This window comes from Aotus nancymaae, unplaced genomic scaffold (genome assembly GCF_030222135.1).
Source record: "Aotus nancymaae isolate 86718 unplaced genomic scaffold, 86718_ANA_hifiasm-v0.15.2.pri h1tg000012l, whole genome shotgun sequence".
Lineage (NCBI taxonomy): Eukaryota > Metazoa > Chordata > Mammalia > Primates > Aotidae > Aotus > Aotus nancymaae.
This window is the reverse complement of record NW_026988423.1, coordinates 12,842,625-12,863,479: the sequence shown is the minus strand read 5'-3', so window position 1 is coordinate 12,863,479 and position 20,855 is coordinate 12,842,625. Positions and strand designations below refer to the sequence as shown.

Below are 20,855 nucleotides of genomic sequence, written 5' to 3'. Positions count from 1 at the left end.
CAATGTTGCATCAGTGGGAATGTGAAAACTATGAATGCAGGCCAACGTGAGTATACTGGTGACTCAAAACCATGAGCAAAATTCCCTATGGGGGATATAAATTTGTGACAGTGAAAAAAGTTTTCATATTCCAAACAAAACAAGGTATTATCTTTCCTTAACTCATACAATATCATCCCTGGAAAATGCAGCATGTATTAGTATCATGGAAAAATATTTTGGCTTATAAGCAAAACAAAATTAAATTCTAATTTTAAAAAACTATAAACAGTATTTTCACTTATATAAGTGGTCAGTGGGACATTCGTTTTTTTTTTTTTTAGACGGAGTTTCCACTCACCGCCCAGGCTGGAGTACAATGGCCCGATCTTATCTCACTGCAACCTCTGCCTCCCAGCATTTCTCCTGCCTTAGCCTCCCAAGTAGCTGGGATTACAGGTGTGCACTACCACACCTGGTTAATTTTTGTATTTTTAGTAGAAATGGTGTTTCACAATGTTGGCCAGCTTGGTCTCAAACTCTTGATCTGCCCACCTCGACCTCCCAAAGTGCTGGGATTACAGGCGTGAGCCAACTGTGCCCAGCTGCCAGTGGGACATTCCAAAGTCATTTTGTTTTTTCTAACTGTATAAGTTAAGGGAAGAAAAAGTCATTTTGGATGTGAGATAGTTCTTGTTTATGTGGGACAGTCTGAGCACTATGAGCTGTCTACCATCTCTGGATCCCTACACACTATCTAATCATTGTAATAACCAAAAAAAATGCCTCCACAAATTCTTACAATGATCTCTAGAGGTAGATACCACCCTCACTAAAAATCTATGGTTTAGAGAGTCCAGTTCAAAAATATTAACCTGCAATTCAAATGTCTTTCACAACGAGATAAAAATCTACCTCCTGCTTTTTCAGACTTATTTCCACAACTTTCCAACATATAGTCTAGGCTTCTGAGAAAGAAGTATATTTGCTTCCCATCTTTTGCTTATTGATGTGCTTATGTTGCGATATCTAAACAACTTTCACTGATTCATCTGTCAGAATCTGCTAAACTAATGACAAGCAAATTCAAATAAAAACTGAATAACTCTATAAAGTGATCATAAAGATATTATCTTGATGATATTAATAAACTTAACATCTAAAACATTTTACATTTGTTAGAGGAAAAAATCTTGGGAGTAACTTTTATTGACTACATAGGATATGTCAAGATCCCTTGGACTGCAAAAATATTTTGGCTTATAAGCAAAACAAAAATTAGTTCTCTAATTACAGTATACATGAGAAATCAAAGAAAAGTACTTCATAATTAGTATTTCAACCTCTAGCATGAGTTAATGAATTGGTTCAATGTAGGAAAACATTAGATGATGACCTCCATTTGCCTCCCAGACAAAAAAAAAAAGGCATTCTTAGCCAGCAGCAGTGGCTCATACCTGTAATTCCAGCACTTCGGGAGGCCGAGGTGGGTGAATCACTTGAGATCAAGAATTTGAGAACATAGTGAAACCATGTCTCTATTAAAAATACAAAAATCAGCTGGGCATGGTGCCACATGCCTGTAATCCCAGCTACTTGGGAGGCTGAGGCATGAGAATCACATGAACCCAGGAGGCAGAGGATGCAGTAAGCAGAGACTGCACCACTCCACAAAAAGGCACTCTTCATAGTATTATTTTTTTAACTTCTTTATTTTGGTTAATGATTACAGAAAAGTTGCCAGAAAAACAGCACCTCACTTCTCCCAACATTAACATCTTAAATAACTATAGTACAATTCAAAACAAGGAAAATAGTATTGGTACGATACTATCAATTAACTCTAGGTCTTATTCAGTTCACCAGTTTTTCCACTAATGTCCTTCCCCTATTTCAGGATCCTATCCACAAGCCAATGTTAGTTACATTTAGTTGTTATTTCTCCTACTCTTCTCCAATCTGTGGCAGTTCCTTTGTCCTTCAGTCTGTTATAGTCTTGACACTTTTAAAGAATATTAGTCAGTTATTTTGTAGGCTATCGATTTGCAATTGTTATAATCTTTCCTCATTATTACAGCAAGATTATACATTTTGAATAAAATGTATAGAATAAAACCCGAGAATAAAACAGAAATAATATTGTATTCTTCTTAGTGCATCCTATCAAGGGGTATGTCAGTATGTCCTACTACTAGTGATGTTAACCTTGATCATTTAATTAAGATGATGTCTTCAGGCTTATCCTTTAGTAATACCTTGGGGAAGATACTTTGAAACTATGCAAATATCCTATTTCATTTCAAACTTTTGGCCATTACTGCCAAGTGCTGTGGCTCGGGCCTGTAATCCCAGCACTCTGGAGGTTGACGTGGGAGAACTGCTTGAGCCCAGGAGTATGAGACTAGCCTTAGCAACACAGTGAGACCTGATCTCAAAATACAAAAAATCAGCCAGGCATGGTGGCATGCACCTACAGTCACAGTTATTCTGGACTCTTTCTTTAAGTTGGTCCTTTATAGTTGAAAATTCGTAAGTTTAATGTGGCTATGATACAACTAACCTATATAAACTGCAGTAGGAGATCAGAACAATTTCACCTTATAAAACCATAACATCCCCATCCAGGTGCTACAGGCACATCGATCTACTACAAATACCCAAATCCTCCAAAATGAACTCATCTTTTCTCCCTAAGACTTATTTATCTCTCAGTAGCAGCACAGTTCTCCCTGGCAGAAACCTCAGAAACATTATTGGCTTGATTCTCTGTGATAGCTAGCCCAATTCATGTGATAACAATGTTCTACCTGTAAGACGTTTCTCTTTTCCATCCTCTAAGAAGTTTCTCTTTTCCCTCTTTTCCATTCCCACTGCTGTAACTCGATTCGGTCTGCCTAATACCTTGCCTGAATTACTGCAAATGCTTTCTACTTCTTATTTCCAGCTCTTCCCCATTCCAATTTTCAATCTTTCCTATCACCAGATTAATCTTCCTGAGGGACAACTCTGTGGCCCACCTGTTAAAAAGAAAAGTCAATAGCCTTCCCTGCCTTCTAATGTAGCCCAAACCTGTATTTATATCTCTATATAGAACTTCTACAAGTAACAACTAAATTATTCTTCCTTTCGCCATTATCAAAATTATTTTAACCACTCAAAGAAGATATATGCTGCAAACTGAGGACAAGCAAAACAAAAACTAAAAGAACCAAAGGGAAAAGAGATCCAACTCAGTGTGATTTCTGAACAAAGAATAAAATAAATATAACTACCACTTAAGATAGACAAAGCCAAAGAAAATCAAAAGTAAAAAAAAAAATTTAAATCCCATTCATAATTGAAAAATATTTAACTATGGGCAAGCTAGAATGTTATGCCTCAGAATGCAAATCTAAATCTAGTTCCTAGGCTCCAAAAACTGAAAGGAACTAGAGGAAATACTACTATGTGTTTGAGCAATTCCAAGACTGTCCAAACTAGATTCTAACTTTCCTTATACTAAAGCATCCTAAGGTCAGTTCTCCATGTAAAAGAAAACACCTACCATGGTACTGTCACTGACCAGTGTTTTTTGTTTTTTTTTAAATAAGCAGATTATATAATATAAAATAAATAAAATAATATAAAAAGCTGATGCTTTTACCAAATTGTTAATATTTTGAGGCCAGGTATGGTGGCTCATGACCATAATCCCAGCATTTTGGTAGGCTGAAGAGGAAGGACTGCTTGAGGTCAGGAGTTCAAAACCAGCCTGGGCTACATAGTAAGACCCGCTCTCTATGAAAAAAAAAAAAAAATTAGCCAAGTGGCTGGGCACAGTGGCTCACACCTGTAATCCCAACACTTTAGACTTTAGGAGGCCAAGGCAGGTGGATCACCTGAGTTTAGGAGTTTAGGACCAGCCTGGACAGTGGTGAAACCCCATCTCTACTAAAAATAAAAAAATTAGCCAGGCATGGTGGCATAAGCTCGTAGTCCCAGTTATTTAGGAGGCTGAGGCAAGAGAACTGCTTGAGCCTGAGAGTCAGAGGTTGCAGTGAGCTGAGATTACACCACTGCACACCAGCCTGGGCAACAAAGCAAGAACTTGTCTCAAAAAAAATAAAAAATAAATTATATATATATATATTAGTTAGGTATGGAGACATGTGCCTGTAGTCCCAGCTACTTAGGAGGGTGAGGCAGGAGGGGCCCTTATGCCCAGGAGTTACAGTGAGGTATAACTGCACCACTGCACTCCAGCCTGGGCAACAGAGCAAGACTTTGTCTCTAAAATAATAATAATTTATTATTTTAATAAATAATAATAGTAAGACTGTGTCTCTAAAATAATAATAATTAATATTTTATCTCATGACAAATGAAGTTTAAAACATCTTCCCAGAAGGAGAAGAAATATCCCCTAGGAATAAATGATACATTATTCACTAGTTCGGTGTTTGCAGCCACTTTAGAGAACGTAACTGCCACAAAAAAAGAGAATCAACTTTATCTCCAAGGAGCATATATACTTGCAACATGAAAATCATAAAAATGGTTAACTTTAGATATGCGTAAAATATTAAAAAATTACCAAAAATTAAATTATATTAAATACAGTAAATTATAGAACAGTTATGGAAATAGATTTGATCTTGAATACCAGTTCCAAAGGAGAATGTGTTCTGAATAAGGTACACCTTCTATGAAGCTGTGCTACGGCTCACAGGCAAAAAGAACTAAAATCAATTAACAATGCTGGTTGTTAAATAATACTATTTGTGTCATTTATTTGGCATTCCTAAGCTTCTGTATTTCAAATAATCCCATAAATTGTACAATTAAATTACTTACTGCTTCAACGGAGTTACATTCTCGCCTTGTTTCTAAATAACGTAGTGCTCGTTTTTCTTCTTCTTTCAATTTAGCATCTGCCTGTCCAGAAGCAAAATAGCAATCATTTTAAGAATATCAAGAGAATTGCTCAAATTATCACATACTAAGTTCAAACTTACATATTTCATATAATTCTGTACACCATTTTGCTGTAAATATGAGGGTGCCTGTGTTCTATAAAATCTCTCTGTTGAATCCAAGTATGCCTTCTCAAAATTGTCCCTATAAATCTGAAGCTTATCCTCAGGATTAGAACAAAGGTTAACTGAAAAACAGAAAATAAAATATCAGAATCAATATTTTGAGTATAATAAATATTAAGGAGTCATTATGTGCAAGATAATAATGCTGAAGAGAACATATAATTATATAAGACAAAATCCTTCTCCATAAGAAACTTACAAAGATAAAAGCACAAAGTAGTAAAGTAACAAATAAATGATACAGATAATATAGACTATTTTATTTTTGAATAGGTAAGAGACTGACTTCTAACTGAATAATCAAGAAAACATAATATAGACTATTTTATTTGTGAATAGGTAAGAGACTGACTTCTAACTGAATAATCAAGAAAACATTCATAGAAGCAATGGGATTTAAACTGAATCTTAAAAGAATAAACTAGAATTTGTATAGGGATTAGTAAGGTAAGTAAATAGAAGCAGAAAAGCACTAGAAAATATGACTAGGTTGTCTAAGTGGATTGCAAGGCTAACAGATGGTAAGGTAGAAGAGTAAATTACAAATGGCTGTGAAGATGCTCTGGGCAATATAGTAAAACAATGTTTCTACAAAAAAAATTAAGGCCAGGAACAATGGCTCACACTTGTAATCCCAGCACTTTGGTAGGCCAAGGTGGGCAGATCACTTAAGGTCAGGAGTTCAAGACCAGCCTGGCCAAAATGGGGAAACTCTGTCTCTACTAAAATTACAAAAATTAGCCAGGCATGGTGGCATTCACCTGTCATCTCAGCTACTTGGGAGGCTGAGGTATAAAAATTGCTTGAACCCAGGAAGCAGAGGTTGCAGTGAGCTGGGCGTGCCACTGCACTTCAGCCTGAGGGAGAGAGCAAGACTTTGTCTCAAAAAAAAGAAAAAAAATTAGCCAGGTATGGTGGTACAGGCCTGGAGTCTCAGCTACTACTCAGAAGGCTGAGATGGGAGGACTGCTTGAGTCTGAGAGGTGGAGGTTCAGTAAGCCATGATCACACCACTGCACTCCAGCTTGGGCAACAGAGCAAAATTCCATCCCTTTGAAAAAAAAAAAAAAAAAGGCCGGGCGCGGTGGCTCATGACTGTAACTCCAGCACTTTGGGAGACCGAGGCGGGTGGATCATGAGGTCAGGAGATCAAGTCCATCCTGGCTAACACGGTAAAACCCCATCTCTACTAAAATAGCAAAAAATTAGCTGATTTTTTTTTTTTTTTTTTTTTTTTTGTATTTAGTGCGTGGTGGCACACGCCTGTAATCCCAGCTTCTTGGGAGGCTGAGGCAGGAGAATCGCGTGAACCTGAGAGGCAGAGGTTGCAGTAAGCCTAGATAGTGTCACTGCACTCCAGCCTGGGCGATGGGGCGACACTCCGTCTCCAAAAAAAAAAAAAAGGCATGCTGTATCACTTAAGGGGTAAGTAGAAATAATACCAATAAAATAGTACTTAAACGCCAATCTTATAAACATCAGATGGGTTAAATGATAGGAATACAATCACTGTAAGAGGACCATTTCAAAACTCTACATGTAAAGTTTAAAGTATGGTGGCAGTTCAAGTAAAAACAAATTTCAGGAGCACTGCTAATGAAAGTCTAAACACTTGATAACTAAAGGAATATGGGGCAATGAAGAAAAGCCAGTCAAAAAATAACTGTATAGGTTCATTAACTCAATCAATACTTATCTAGAGTAATTTTTCACCATGCATTCTACATTCAGTAAAGACACAGCGCTAACAACACAATTAAACAAAAGTACTATACCAAGGAGGCACAGGTACTGTGAAGCACTGAATGCCAGACCTTAACTTAGTCTGGGAATTAAGAAAGGCCTCCAGGAGGAGGATGAAGGGTGGGGAAGAAACATACTCTAAGTCACAGGAAACAAATTAGAAGACAGAATGTACTCCTATATGCTCTCCATTTCATTGCTCTTCATGGAAGTAACTTACTTCCTGAAAACATAAATACCTAACCTTTTAATGAACTATATATTCAAATCTATGAGCTATATATTCAAATCTATATATCTAATTTAGTCCACTAAAAAGACCTGTCAGCCAAGAAATTAATGGCATGTAGAAAATAAGCATTAACCACATGAATATGAATTATTATACATTCTTTTAAGCACAATTAATATCATTTGCGTACTCTTTTAAAAAAAGCATCGAGGCTGGGCACAGTGGCTCACGCCTGTAAACCCAGCACTCTGGGAGGCAGAGGTGGGCAGATCATGAGGTCAGGAGTTCAAGACCAGCTTGTCCAATACAGTGAAACCCTGTCTCTACTAAAAGTACAAAAATTATCCAGGCACGGTGGTGGCAGCTGCCTGTAGTCCCAGCTACTCGGGAGGCTGAGGGAGGAGAATTGCTTGAAACCAGGAGGCAGAGGTTGCAGTGAGCCAAGATGGCGCCACTGCACTCCAGCCTGGGACAACACAGCGAGACTTTTGTCTCAAAAAAAAAAAAGCATCTAGTACAAAATGTAGACATAGCTTTGATTATGCTATTCCATAACTGTCCTACAATTTCCATGAAACAGAAATTATGGTCCTAAAAGTTCAGAACATACCATAGGATTCTCTTACTCCAATAACCAGCTGAGAATCAAAAGCTTCTCCCAATCTCTCAGCATGTACCAGCTTCATTGCACTATCTTGGAGTCTGTTTTTTATATTTGAAAAGATTGACTCATTCCATGTATCAAGCATAAGCTAGGAAAACAAGAACAAATTGTAACATAATTTTCAATTACTAATATTTAAAATATCATGTACAAACACCAAAAAAGAAAATCAAATTCTTAGGCCTGAGCCAGGTGCAGTGGCTCATGCCTGAAGTTCCAGCAGTTTGGGAGGCTGAGGCAGGTGGATCACTTGTGTCCATGAGTTTGAAACCAGCCTGGGCAGCATGGTGAAATCCTGTCTCTATAAAACATACAAAAAAGTTAGCCAGCTGTAGTGGTCCACGCCTGTAGTCCCACTGAGCCACAATCATGCCACTGTACTCCAGCCTGGGTGACAGAGCAAGACCCTGTCTCAAAAACACTTAGGCTGCAGTCACTTGAATACTTCAGGGAAGCAGTATATTTAGCATAATGGTAAAGAAGATGTGTCAACTGGGCGTGGTGGCTCATTCCTGTAATCCCAAAACCTTGGGAGACCAAGGTGGGAAGATCACTTGAAGCCAGGAGTTTCAGACCAGCCTTGGCAACACAGTGAGACCCATCTCAACGACAACAAAAAAATTCTAAAATCTGTTAGGCATGGTGGCATGTGCCAGTAGTCCCAGCTACTTGGGAAGCTGAGGTGGGGGATCACTTGCATCCAGGAGGGCAAGGCTGCAGCAAGCAAAGATCACACCATTTTACTTTAGCCTGAGCAACACAGCAAGACCCCATCTCAAACAAAACAAAAATAAATAAAGAACAAGTGTTTCAGAATCCAACATAATTGGATTTGAATCCCAGCTTTGTTGCTTATTTACCCACTTTCTTATGTGTAAAATGGTCAAAACGATAGTGCAAATTTCAAGTGGTTATAAAAGTCAATGATGATAATACATGGAAAATGTTTATTTTCCTATAGTTCCATGGTTGAATTTCAGATACATTGGTGTGTTTAAAATAGACATATACATATGTTTGTACAGACACATAAAAAATGCAAAAAGGAGCAACTGAAAATCTGATACTGGACCTTATAAAAGAGTATCGAAATCTACCATTTAGATGTCCCATTAAAATGATAAAAATGGTATATACATATTGGTGATTAAATCAGTACTCCAAGAAACTTGGTCAGATGTAGGAGATACATTAATAGCAGCAACAATAACAAGAGTTAACACTTTTATAACACTCATTCTGTACCCGGGACTGCTCTATGTACTGTCCACATATAACCCATTTAATCCTCATCATCTTGATATAGGGACTATGATTATCCCCCCTTTAGATATGTGAAACCTGGGCTACAGATAGCAAAGCTAACTTTCCACATTCATGCATCTCATCAACGATGACACTGGGATTTGAATCCAACAACTGTGGTTCCAGAATTGATACGCTTAATCACTAAGTGGACGCTGCTTCCTATAACCCATAAAGAATGGCAAAACTTAAAGGAGTAACAACAAAAAAAGAGGACAAGATTATAAGACTGCAAATTAAATAGTAGTCAGAAGTGTTTTTCACTTTTTGCTTTTTTTGGCACAGATTTCCCATATTGCAGTTATTTCTATCACTGAAGAACCACTGGGTATCTAAATTTACAGTATCCTGGTCAACATCAGAGCAAATTTTAAGGCTAGCATGGGGCAACAATGCCCAGGTTATACTACTGTAATGCCTGAGTCTGTTATATAACCATCATAGCAAACAGTAAGTTGACTAAAGTTCAAATGGCACTTTTAAATTTTCAAATCTATGGTTCCATTTGATTCTTACAAGTAGAAAGATATATGAAAATGAGGACTCTTCAAAACAAGAGTTTGAAGAGTTGAAAGGGAAACCTAAGACCCTTCATACTCAGCACCAAGTTCTTTCCATTAAATCATGACTGGTTACTTGACACAATTTTTAAATAGAAAATAAGCACAGTATATACTGACTTTATAATAGCTGGAATTAAGTAAAAGGGAAATTATAGAGATGATAGCAGTTTAGCTACAATTAAAAAGTTATCAGATGGTAACCCAATAAAAGGAGATTTTTGAGAGAGGAGAAAAGTAATTTAATTTCTAGTAAAATAAGAATATAAGCTGGGTGCAGTGGTTCATGCCTGTAATCCCAGTACCGTGGGAGGCTGAGGCAGGTAGATCACCTGAGGTCAGGAGTCTGATACCAGCCTGGCCAACATGGCAAAACCCAGTCTCTACTAAAAATACAAAAATTAGCTGGGCGTGATGGTGTGCACCTATAGTCCCAGTTACTTGAGAGGTTGAGGCAGGAGAATTGCTTGAACCTGGGATGCAGAGAGTTGAAATCACACCACTGGACTCCAGCCTAGGTGACACGGTGAGATTCAATTAAAAAAAAAAAGAGTAAAAAGAAAGAATAGAGAAATCAAATACCAAAAATACCAGGAAAAGGAGAAAGTAAAAAGGAAAGTAAAGGAGGTAATGGTTGAAGACACAGATCTATAGCTTAAGACCACATAAAAAGATGAAAGAGGATTGATGCTAAAGACATTTATTGAAAAAGAATATTTTTCAATAAAATCTAATAAGAGCTGAAAGACAATTTACATATGAAGTAGAAAAACCCACTTAAAAGTTCAAATTACTTTCAAATGCTTCCAAATTATCCTCTTTCTGAAGAATATTAGGAAAACAATAAGAAAAATGGTCTTACCTTTCGAACAATACTGTCTTCCACATTTGATTTTTTATTGCTGCCCTGTTTACCCATTAAAGTAATCTCTAGTTGACAAAACGGTTTTGGTAAAATATCACATTGTGTAAAGAATTTTCTCCATTCAACAATATATGCTTTTAGCAAAGCTGTATCATCTTGATGGCTCAATACTCGCTGAAAAAAAGAGGTGTACCAATTTGAAATAAATGCAGTTGCTTTGAAAAATTAAGAAAACATATTCATGCCAAAATATAAATTGTACATAATTTTTAAATTATTGTACAAACTCTTATATCCAAGAGAAACTGAAACATAGGTTCACACACCAAAAAAACTTGCACACGTATGTTCACAGCAGCATTATTCAAAATAGATAAAAAGTAAAAACAACCCAGATATCCATCAGCTGAAATATGGATAAACAATATATGGGCCAGGCGTGGTGGCTCATACCTGTAGTCCCAGCACTTCCGGAGGCTGAGGTGGGGGGACTGCTTGAGTTCAGGAGTTTGAGACCAACCTGAGCAACACAGCAAGACCTCATCTCCACAAATACAAAAAATTAGCTGGGTGTGGTGGTTTGTAGCTGTGGTCCCAGCTACTTAGGAGGCTGAGGTGGGAGGATTGCTTGAGCCCTGGCAGTTGAGGCTGTAGTGGCTGTGACTGAGCCACTGTACTCTGGCCTGGGTGACAGAGCAAGACTGTCTCAAAAAGAAAATAAAACTAAACAAATGAAAAACAAAAGAAACCAAAAAACCCCACAATATATGGTATATCCAAACAATAGACATTATTCAGCCATAAAGAGAAACAAAATATTGCGAGAGAAACAAAATACTGTGAAAGAAACTAGTCACAAAAGGGTAGATATTATGATCCCAATATTGAAAATGTCAAATACAGACAAATCCATGGACAGCAGATTAGTGATTTAGTGGGTGAAGGGGGTAATAGGGAGTGAGAGTTCATAGATACAGCGTTTCTTTTTAGGGTGATGAAAATATTCTGGGATTAGTGGGTGATGGCTGCACAACTTTAGGAAATATACAACCCACTGAATCATATGCTTTAAGAGGGTACATTTTATGGTATGTGAATTATATCTCAATTTTTTAAAAGGTGGAGGAGTCTATTTCCCCACTATTAGAGTTTGGGCTGGTCCTGTGATTTACTTTGACCAACAGAATGCCACAGATGTAAGACTGTGAGATTTCTAAGCCTATCCGTGAATAGGTATCGTAGATTCTACTTTCATCTCAAAGGCTGGTTTCCTTGAGAATGAGGAACCACACAGCGAAGAGAAAGCCAGCACCAAAAACCATATACGTGTTTTACTGCTCTTTTAGACCACTATGTCCTGGTAAAGCTCACAGTTCACTGCTACTGCATTAATAAGCTTAGGCAATATCAGCTAAGAGCAGCCCAAATTGCTAAGCCACAGAATTGTAAACAAATAAAACAGATGTATTAATCCAGGTTAAAAAAAAAAAAAAAAAGAAGAATCCACATATTTATTATTTTTACTTCTTTTTCTTGTTCTTTAAAAAAGGTTATAAACATTTCAATGCATATTGCCTTTCAACCATTTGGGAGATTTGGCCCTTACTGACAATGTATGTTCAATTGAAGATTGCCTAGTAAAATGATTCACAAAAAAAAAAGGCCGGGCATGGTGGCTCACGCTTGTAATCCCAGCACTTTGGGAGGAGGAGGCGGGTGGATCACGAGGTCAAGAGATCAAGACCATCCTGGTCAACATGGTGAAACCTCGTCTCTACTAAAAATACAAAAAATTAGCTGGGCATGGTGGCACGTGCCTGTAATCCCAGCTACTCAGGAGGCTGAGGCAGGAAATTGCCCGAACCCAGGAGGCGGAGGTTGCAGTGAGCCGAGATCGCGCCATTGCACTCCAGCCTGGGTAACAAGATCCAAACTCTGTCTCAAAAAAAAGAGTTTAAAAAAATCTTCTTAAGTTATATATACCCATGTCTGGCACTGCCATTCCTATTAACTGCTCTGAATTAGTGGTGCTAAATCCTATTCTCAGGTTCTTGTTGAGGTCTACATTTCCAGACTTTATTCAGTTATGTTACGGTGAAACCCTTCCATATTTTTTTTGCCAGTGTTGAGTATATTTTTTAACATCTGTTAATAACATCTAAGGTAGGCTGGGTACGGTGGCTCATGCCTGAAATCCCAGCACTTTGGGAGATTGAGGCAGATGGATCACCTGAGGTCAGGAGTTCAAGACGAGCCTGGCCAACATGGTGAAACCCTGTCACTAATAAAAAAAAAACAAAAAGCGCCGGGCGCGGTGGCTCATGCCTGTAATCCCAGCACTTTGGGAGGCCGAGGCGGGTGGATCACAAGGTCAGGAGTTCAAGACCAGCCTTGCCAAGATGTTGAAACCCCGTCTCTACTGAAAATACAAAAATTAGCTGGGCGCAGTGGCACGTGCCTGTAATCCCAGCTACTAAGGAGGCTGAGGCAAGAGAATTGCTTGAACCTGGGAGGTGGAGGTTGCAGTGAGCCAAGATCACGCCATTGCATTCCAGCCTAGGTGACAGAGTGAGACTCCGTCTCAAAAAAAAAAAAAAAAAGCAGGGTGTGATGGCACACCCCTGTAATCCCAGCTACTCAGGAGGCTGAAGAAGGAGAATTACTTGAACTCGGGAGGTGGAGGTTGCAGTGAGTTGAGATCATGCCACTGCACTCCAGCCTGGAAGACAGAATGAGACGCCATCTCAAAAAAAAACAAAAAAACAAAAAAACAAAAACAAAAACAAAAAAAACTAAGGTAATTCTTTATAAGCTTATTTCTAGAAACTGAAGAATAAAACTCCATCAATCTGAAATAAACATAATTTGTCTTTATCAAATCATAAAAAGAAAATGTGATACATTTTCCAATGCAAATCTCTAAATCAGTTCTAAAAAAATAGTTTTAAATTGTGATATTGAAACATTTAATTTTCTAAGTGAAGCAATTCACCTGCCTTGGCCTCCCAAAGAGCTGGGATTACAGGCGTGAGCTACTGTGGCCTGCCCCAGACCTCATTTTATAGAAAGGAAAATAATCTCATGTCCTTTGGCTCCTCCTCAAAATGCTAAGAGATTTACTCATTAGAGAGGCTATGGCTGACTTAAAATAACATCACAAGGTGTCAAAACAAACAAACAAACAAACTCTTGCATAACTGATCTAATGCCTAAATGAGCTTTGTCTTCATTTCAGTATAATTAGCCATTTATACATAATAACAATACAGGAGTGTTGAATTTCAGCTCAGCAACAGCAATACAAGGGACAACCTAAAGAATTTACAACTAAAGAAGGATCTGGAATTAAAGAAACTACTGTCAACTTGAGAAGAGGTATTAGTCATGAGAGAAAAAAAACAGATTTGTGTGGATAGATGTGTAGCCAAAAAATAATGGTGGTGAGGACTTCTAAAAATCATAAAAAACTGAATTCACTATAGCATCTTTTAATTAAGGATAATATGTACTCTCTTGACAGAAGTATCACTGTGGGAAAAAAAATACTCCAACTAATGACAATCATTTCATTAATAAAATTCCTTCACAAACATGTCAAAAGTCAATGTAATATTTTGAAATTACTTCAGGAAGTCCTACTTTCAAAATCATAAAATATGATTATCTGACTAGTTTTAAAACAAGTCTAAAATAAACATGTGGAACTTACTGCCTGTGCTTGCTTAATAAACTCAAGAATATCTTCTTTTAAAGCCTGATGAATTTTTGCTGGGCCTTTATCATCCCAAAGACAGACTGCATGCACATCCCTGTGAATATAAAGTAGGTAAACAATCATTAATAATGAAACAAGAATTGAGACAACACTCATTTTAAGTTCTATCGTAGTACAGTTTCTATGGATCATATTAGAACCAAGCTACTGGTGTTTGAATTCACTCATATAAACCAAGTACTCTTGTAAATTGCCTCACATATACATTTGTTCCTATTTTTATTTTCTTTTGCCATTGTTTCCCTCTTTAATTCTCTGCTACTTACCACATAAAATTTAGTTATGAAAGCATGTCTCCATCTCCCAATGTCACTCTCCAAAGTTAACTGCTATTAGTATTTTCTTGTGCAAAAGCAATTACAAATCTTTTAAATTCTTTAACACAAGAGATATATATTCTTTCATCACTTTAATTTTAATTATTTTTAAAACTGTTTATTTTTATTTTTTAGAGACAGGGTCTCACTCTGTTGCCCAGGCTGGAGTACAGTGGCGTGATCATGGCTCACTGCAGCCTCGACCTCCTGGGTTGAGGTGATTCTCCCACCTTAGTCTCCCAAGAGCTGAGACTATAGGAGCACGCCACCAAACCTGGCTCATTTCAAAAAAAAATTTTTGTAAAGACAATCTTCCTATGTTGTCCAGGTTAGTCTTGAACTCCTGGTTTCAAGGGATCCTCCTGCCTCAGCCTCCAAAGTGCTGGAACTGCAAGTGTGAGTCACCACACCCGGTCTTGTTATATACTCTGTCACCCAGGCTGGAGTGCAGTGGCACACCCACAGCTCACTGCAGTCTCAAACTCCTGGGCTCAAGGGATCCTCCCACCTCAGCCTCCTGAGTAGCTAGGACTACAAGCATGCACCTGTCTAGTTTTTTAAATTTCTGGTAGAGACAGGGTTTTGTTATGTTGCCCAGTCTGGGCTTGAACTCTGATCCTCAAGCAATTCTCCTGCCTCAGCCTCCCAAAATGCTGGGATGTAGGCCAGCCTATTTTGTCTTTTTAAAAAATTAGTCACTTAAATCACAATAAAGCAAATATCCTAGCTTCCCCACATATTATCCATTTACACATCAATTACCATTTCTCCTTTAAACAAAAAACAAAAACAAAAGCTATCATAAATTGATATACAAAAACTCAGAATTTATAAAACTGATGTATTTTATAAAAAGGTCCTTCATTATAGAAATATATTTAATATTAGTACAGCATGTTCAGAAAGTTAATTTCTTAATTACCAAGTTGTAGGCCAGGTGCGGTGGCTCACGCTTGTAATCCAAGCACTTTGGGAGGCTGAGGTCGGCAGATCACTTGAGGTCAGGAGTTCAAGACCAGTCTGGCTAACATGGTGAAACCCCGTATCTACTAATAATACAAAAATTAGCCAGGCGTGGTGGTGCACACCTATAATGCCAGCTACCTGAGAGGCCGAGGCATGAGAATCACTTGAACCCAGGAGGCAGAAGTTGCAGTGAGCCAAGATGCCGTCATTAAAATCCAGCCTGAGTGATTGAGTGAAACTGTGTCAAAAAAATAAAATAAAATAAAATAAAACACCAAGTTGTAAATCAGAGAAACTTACAACAAAAGGACAGGGTCATACTGAAGAATCATTCATTCAAAAAATGTTCCTCAGTGATTCATTCAATTTACAATGGAGTCTCTACGATTAAAAAAAGTCAAATCCAAATAAAGCATCTCCAGAATTATAACATGTCAATAATCAAATTGTTTTATACTCGAATTATTTTGTTTCCTTTTTTTTTTTTTTTTTTGAGACAGTGTCTCACTCTGTTGCCCAGTCTGGAGTGCAGTGGCATGAACACAGCTTACTGCAGCCTCAACCTCCTGGGCTCAAGTGATCCTCCTGCCTCAGTCTCCCAACTAGCTGAGATCACAGGTGTGTGCTACCATGCCTGGCTAATTTTTTATTTTTTGTAGAGACAGGGTCTCCCTATGTTGTCTAGGCTGACTGTGAACTCCTGAACTCAAGTAATCTCCTGCCTCAGCCTCCCAAAGGGCAGGGATTACAGGCATGAGCCACTGTGTTTGGCCTATATTCCAATTTTTAGAGACACTATTATAGTCCAAAGTTTTGTCTCCATATTAGTTTGAATGCTTTTTTCACTTGTTCAATTCAGCTTCATAATGGTATCTGGCCCAGTGCCTAGGATGATGTCAGCATACAAATATTTGTTAAATAATAACACAAAAGGTAACACCTGACTGCTTATTATGTGCCAGATACTATTCTTTTATTTATTTATCTTTTGGAGATGAAGTTTGGCTCTTGTTGCCCAGGCTGTAGTGTAATGGAATGTTGGCCCACTACAACCTCCACCTACAAAGTTCAAGTGATTCTCCTGCTTCAGTCTCTCCAGTAGCTGGAATTACAGGCATGTGCCACCAGCTAAGTTTTATATTTTTAGTAGAGAGGGAGTTTTACCATGTTAGTCAGGCTGGTCTCAAACTTCTGACCTCAGGTGATCCACCTGTCTTGGCCTCCCAAAGTGCTGGGATTACAGGCATGAGGCACTGTGACCGGCCAGATAGTATTCTAAGTTCTTATAACTCACTTTATCTTCACAGCAACTTTAAAGTACTACTATTTTATCCTTATTTTACAGATGGGGAACTCAGGGAAAAACAATCCAAGATTATACAATTAGTATATGTTGGAGCCAGGAAATCAGGCTCCAGAACTCACACTAAACCAAATCTACTCTTGCACCCCTCTAATCTATTAAACAAGAAGTTAAAGTGATCTTTACAAAACTCAAGAAAAATCGTATTACCCCATACTTAAATTCTTTAATGGTTTCCCAATACTCTCAGAATAAATTACAAAACAATTAATTGACTCATGCATACCTATACAGTCTCACCTAATGAATAAAGGAATCTAGAGTTTAAAAGAAGAGACTGGGCCGGGCATATTGGCTTATGCCTGTAATCCTAGCACTCTTGGAGGCCAAGGCAGGAGGATCATTTGAGGCCAGAAGTTTGAGACCAGACTAGGCCACATGGCAAGGCCTCATCTATACAAAAATAAAATAAAATAATCAGCTGAGCATAGTGGCACATGCCTGTAATCCTAATTTTCAAGAGGCTGATGAGGGAAGATCACTTGAACTCAGGAGTTCAAGGCTAAAGTAAGCTACAATTGTGCCACTGCACTCCACCCTTAGAGACAGAGTAATGCCCTGCCTCTAAAAAATTTTTTTAGAAAAAAAAACAGGACAAGCATGGTGGATCATGCCTTTAATCTCAGCACTTTGGGAGGCCAAGGTGGGCAGATCACTTGAGGCCAGGAGTTTGAGACCAGCCTGGCCAATATGACAAAACCCCATCTTTACTAAAAATACAAAAATTAGCCAGATGTGGTGGTGCATGCCTGTAGCCCCAGCTACTCGAGAGGCTGAGGCAAGGGAATCACTTGAACCCAGGAAGCAGAGGTTGCAGTAAGCCAAGATCATGCCTCTGAATTCCAGCCTGGGCAACAGGGAAAGATACTGTCTCAAAAAAGAAAAAAAAATCTGATACAAAAAAAGAAACTGATACATAATTTAGTATGTTACAACTATTTTACCCATATAAACAAAAGATAGGTTTAGGAACCCAAGGATAGGGTAAGGGTGAAAGTGAGAGGTAGAGAGAAAAAGGAAAGGCTTCCTGGAATAGTTGGTACCTGAGCTTAATCTCTAAAAATAGGAATTTGCCAGGCAAAAGTGTACAAAGATAGGAGGGAGGATATTTTATGAGAAAACGACAGTATAAGAACTGTAGGCCAGGTGCAGTGCCTCATGCCTGTAATCCCGGCACTCAGGGAAGACAAGGCTGGTGAATCGCTTGAGGCCAGGAGTTCAGGACCAGCCTGGCCAACACAGCGAAACCATCTCTACTAAAAAATACAAAAATTAGCCTGGTGTGGTGGTGCATGCCTGTAGTTCCAGCTATTCGGGAGGCTGAGGCATAAGATCACACCACTGCACTGCTGCAGCCTGGTCAACAGAGTGAGACTCTGTCTCAAAAAACAAAAAAAAAGAACTGTGGATGATTATGGTAATTGCAGTGAATTGTAAGCACAACGATGTGACTACCCTGTAAAGTGAAATGCAAAGTAATAAGAAAGAAATTGGGCAACCCAACCCCCTTTTATCCCTTATATTCAATCGCAGTCCTATTGTATTCATCATCCAAATCTCTCTCTAATGTGGACATTTCCCTTCATCACCATTACCATAGTGAGAGTCACCATCATCTTTTATTTAGTTTACTATAACAAAACTAACATGTATTAACTGTTTACTATGTGCCAGACACTCCACAATGACTCATGTGTTAGTTTAAGAAGACTTTTAAGAAGCTGATGGGGCCAGGCATGGTGGCTCACGCCCGTAATCCAGCACTTTGGGAGACCAAGGTAGGTGGATCACCTGAGGTCAGGAGTTCGAGACCAGCCTGGCCAACATGATGAAACCCCGTCTCTACTAAAAATACAAAAAATTATCTGGGCATGGTGGCAGGCGCCTGTAACCCCAGCTACTTGGGAGGCTGAGGCAGGAGAATTGCTTGAACCCAGGAGGCAAAGGTTGCAGTGAGCTGAGATCTGTGAAGGAAAATGGAAAATGGGCTAGAGAAAGCTGGATATAGGTCTGATCCCTGTAGAGGAGACAAGGAAGGAAGTCTGAGCAGTAAGAATCAGTGCAGTTCTAAGAAAGGTTGGTAAGGCTCCTGAAAAATTCTGGAACCAGTCACTCATCAGCAGAGTGCTGTGCATCTCTAAAACAAACCTATCTTTGTAACCCTGCTGTACTCAACTCACTGCTGCATATGTGTCAGAAAGGTTCAAACTGGACTTGAGTCTCATAGGGTAACAGGGAATGGTGTGGTAAGGGGGTGGAGTTAGGTAACTCTCTAGAAATCTTACCTAAAGAGTAAAACTTAGAAGTGATTTGATATATCTTCTCCAGCTCTCTTTTCTTAACTGCCAAGTACTTCTCTGCATTGCTGTATCAGGGAAGAATGTTCTCAAGGCACTTTTTTTTTTTTTTTTTTGAGACAAGGTCTCTCCCTGTCACCCTGCCTAGAGTCCAGTGGCATTATGAGCTCACCATAACGTAAACCTTCTGTTCTCAAAAATCCTACCTCAGCCTCCTGAGTAGCTGGGACTACAAACATGTGCTTTCTTATTTTATTTTTTTTTCTTGAGATGGAGTCTCATTCCGTCAGCCAGGTTGGAGTGTAGTGGCGCAATCTTGGCTCACTGCAACCTCTGCTCCCTGGGTTCAAGCAATTCTAGTGCCTCAGCTGGCCAATTAGCTGGGATTACAGGTGTGCAATGCCACACCCAGCCAATTTTTATATTTTTAGTAGAGAACAGGCATGAGCCACCACACCCAGCTATGGCTAATTTTTTGTAGAGATGGAATCTTGCTGTGTTTCCCAGGCTGGTCTTGAAATCTGGCCTCAAGCAATCTTCCGGCCTCAGCCTCCCAAAGTGTTGGGATTACAGGCATGAGCCATCACACCCAGCCCCAAAGTGCTTTTAAAAGGGAACATGCCATAAAGTAAATCTTTTTAAATACTTAACTATATTAGAAAAATCTAGGAGTTGAGAAATAGGAGGGGGAGGAAATAGAAGCTTCTCAAAAGTCTTAAGAAGGCAGACAGAAGAGACAGAAGAAGCAAGAAGTAAAAACTATTCCAAAGGTTTTGATTTCCTGGTGTAAAAGAGAAGAAATAGTGTGACCTTGATGTGATAAAATATGTATTTTGTTTTCAATTAGTAGGACTATCACATGCTTCTAACTAACAGCAAGAAACATTAAGGCAACCACTAATGGAAATAAACGTCCAAATTAATAAAAACAAAGAAAGGGAAAATAAAGAAACAATGTCAGATCCATGATAGTTATAAAAGCAACAAAAGCAAGAATATCCAGTCATACATTAAACCCAAACTGAAGAACCTAATCCGTTAAAAAATAGTATACCTTTCAAAAGGACAAATACTATATGATTCCATTTATATGAGTTACCTAGATAAGCAAATTCATAGACGGAAAGGAAAATGGAGGTTACCAGGAGCTAGGGGGAGGAAGGATAAGCAATTACTGTTTAATGGGTACAATAGAGCTTCTGTTTTGGATGATGAAGAGGTTTGGAGAATGGACTGTGTTGATGTTTGCATAACACTGGAATATAATTAATGCCATTGAATTGTACATTTAAAAATGATTACAATTGTAAATTTTATATAATCTCTATTTACAGCTCATATAAAATATAAGCAAAAGTAATTACAAATGTAATGGCATGACACAAATACACTGGAATACTTTAACACATCCTAATCACTTAGGACATACTCAACTAAAAACAAGATTAAAGTGAGTTAAGATGAATTTAACTACTAAGAGGCTTTTTTTTTTGAGATGGAATCTCACTCTGTCACCAGGCTGGAGTACAGTGGCGTGATCCTGGCTCAGTGCAATCTCCGACTCCCAGGTTGAAGTGATTCTCCTACCTCAGCCTCCCAAGTGGCTGAGACTACAGGCATGTGCCACCACGCCTAGCTAATTTTTGTATTTTTTTAGTAGAGACAGGGTTTCACATGTTTGACAGGATGGTCTCAATCTCTTGACCTAGTG

General features: G+C 38.5%; 1 protein-coding gene across 1 annotated transcript in view; it reads right to left on the bottom strand.

The window, feature by feature from the left end:
- CUL5 (cullin 5) overlaps positions 1-20,855 on the bottom strand; it is a 112,467-nt gene that overhangs the window by 57,452 nt on the left and 34,160 nt on the right. The window contains exons 3-7 of the mRNA XM_012474591.3: positions 14,136-14,235; positions 10,424-10,600; positions 7,643-7,784; positions 4,974-5,119; positions 4,813-4,893 (exon numbers count right to left, since the gene is read on the bottom strand). Of these exons, the coding sequence (XP_012330014.1) occupies positions 4,813-4,893; positions 4,974-5,119; positions 7,643-7,784; positions 10,424-10,600; positions 14,136-14,235 (646 nt within the window). The remainder of the gene's footprint in view (positions 1-4,812; positions 4,894-4,973; positions 5,120-7,642; positions 7,785-10,423; positions 10,601-14,135; positions 14,236-20,855) is intronic.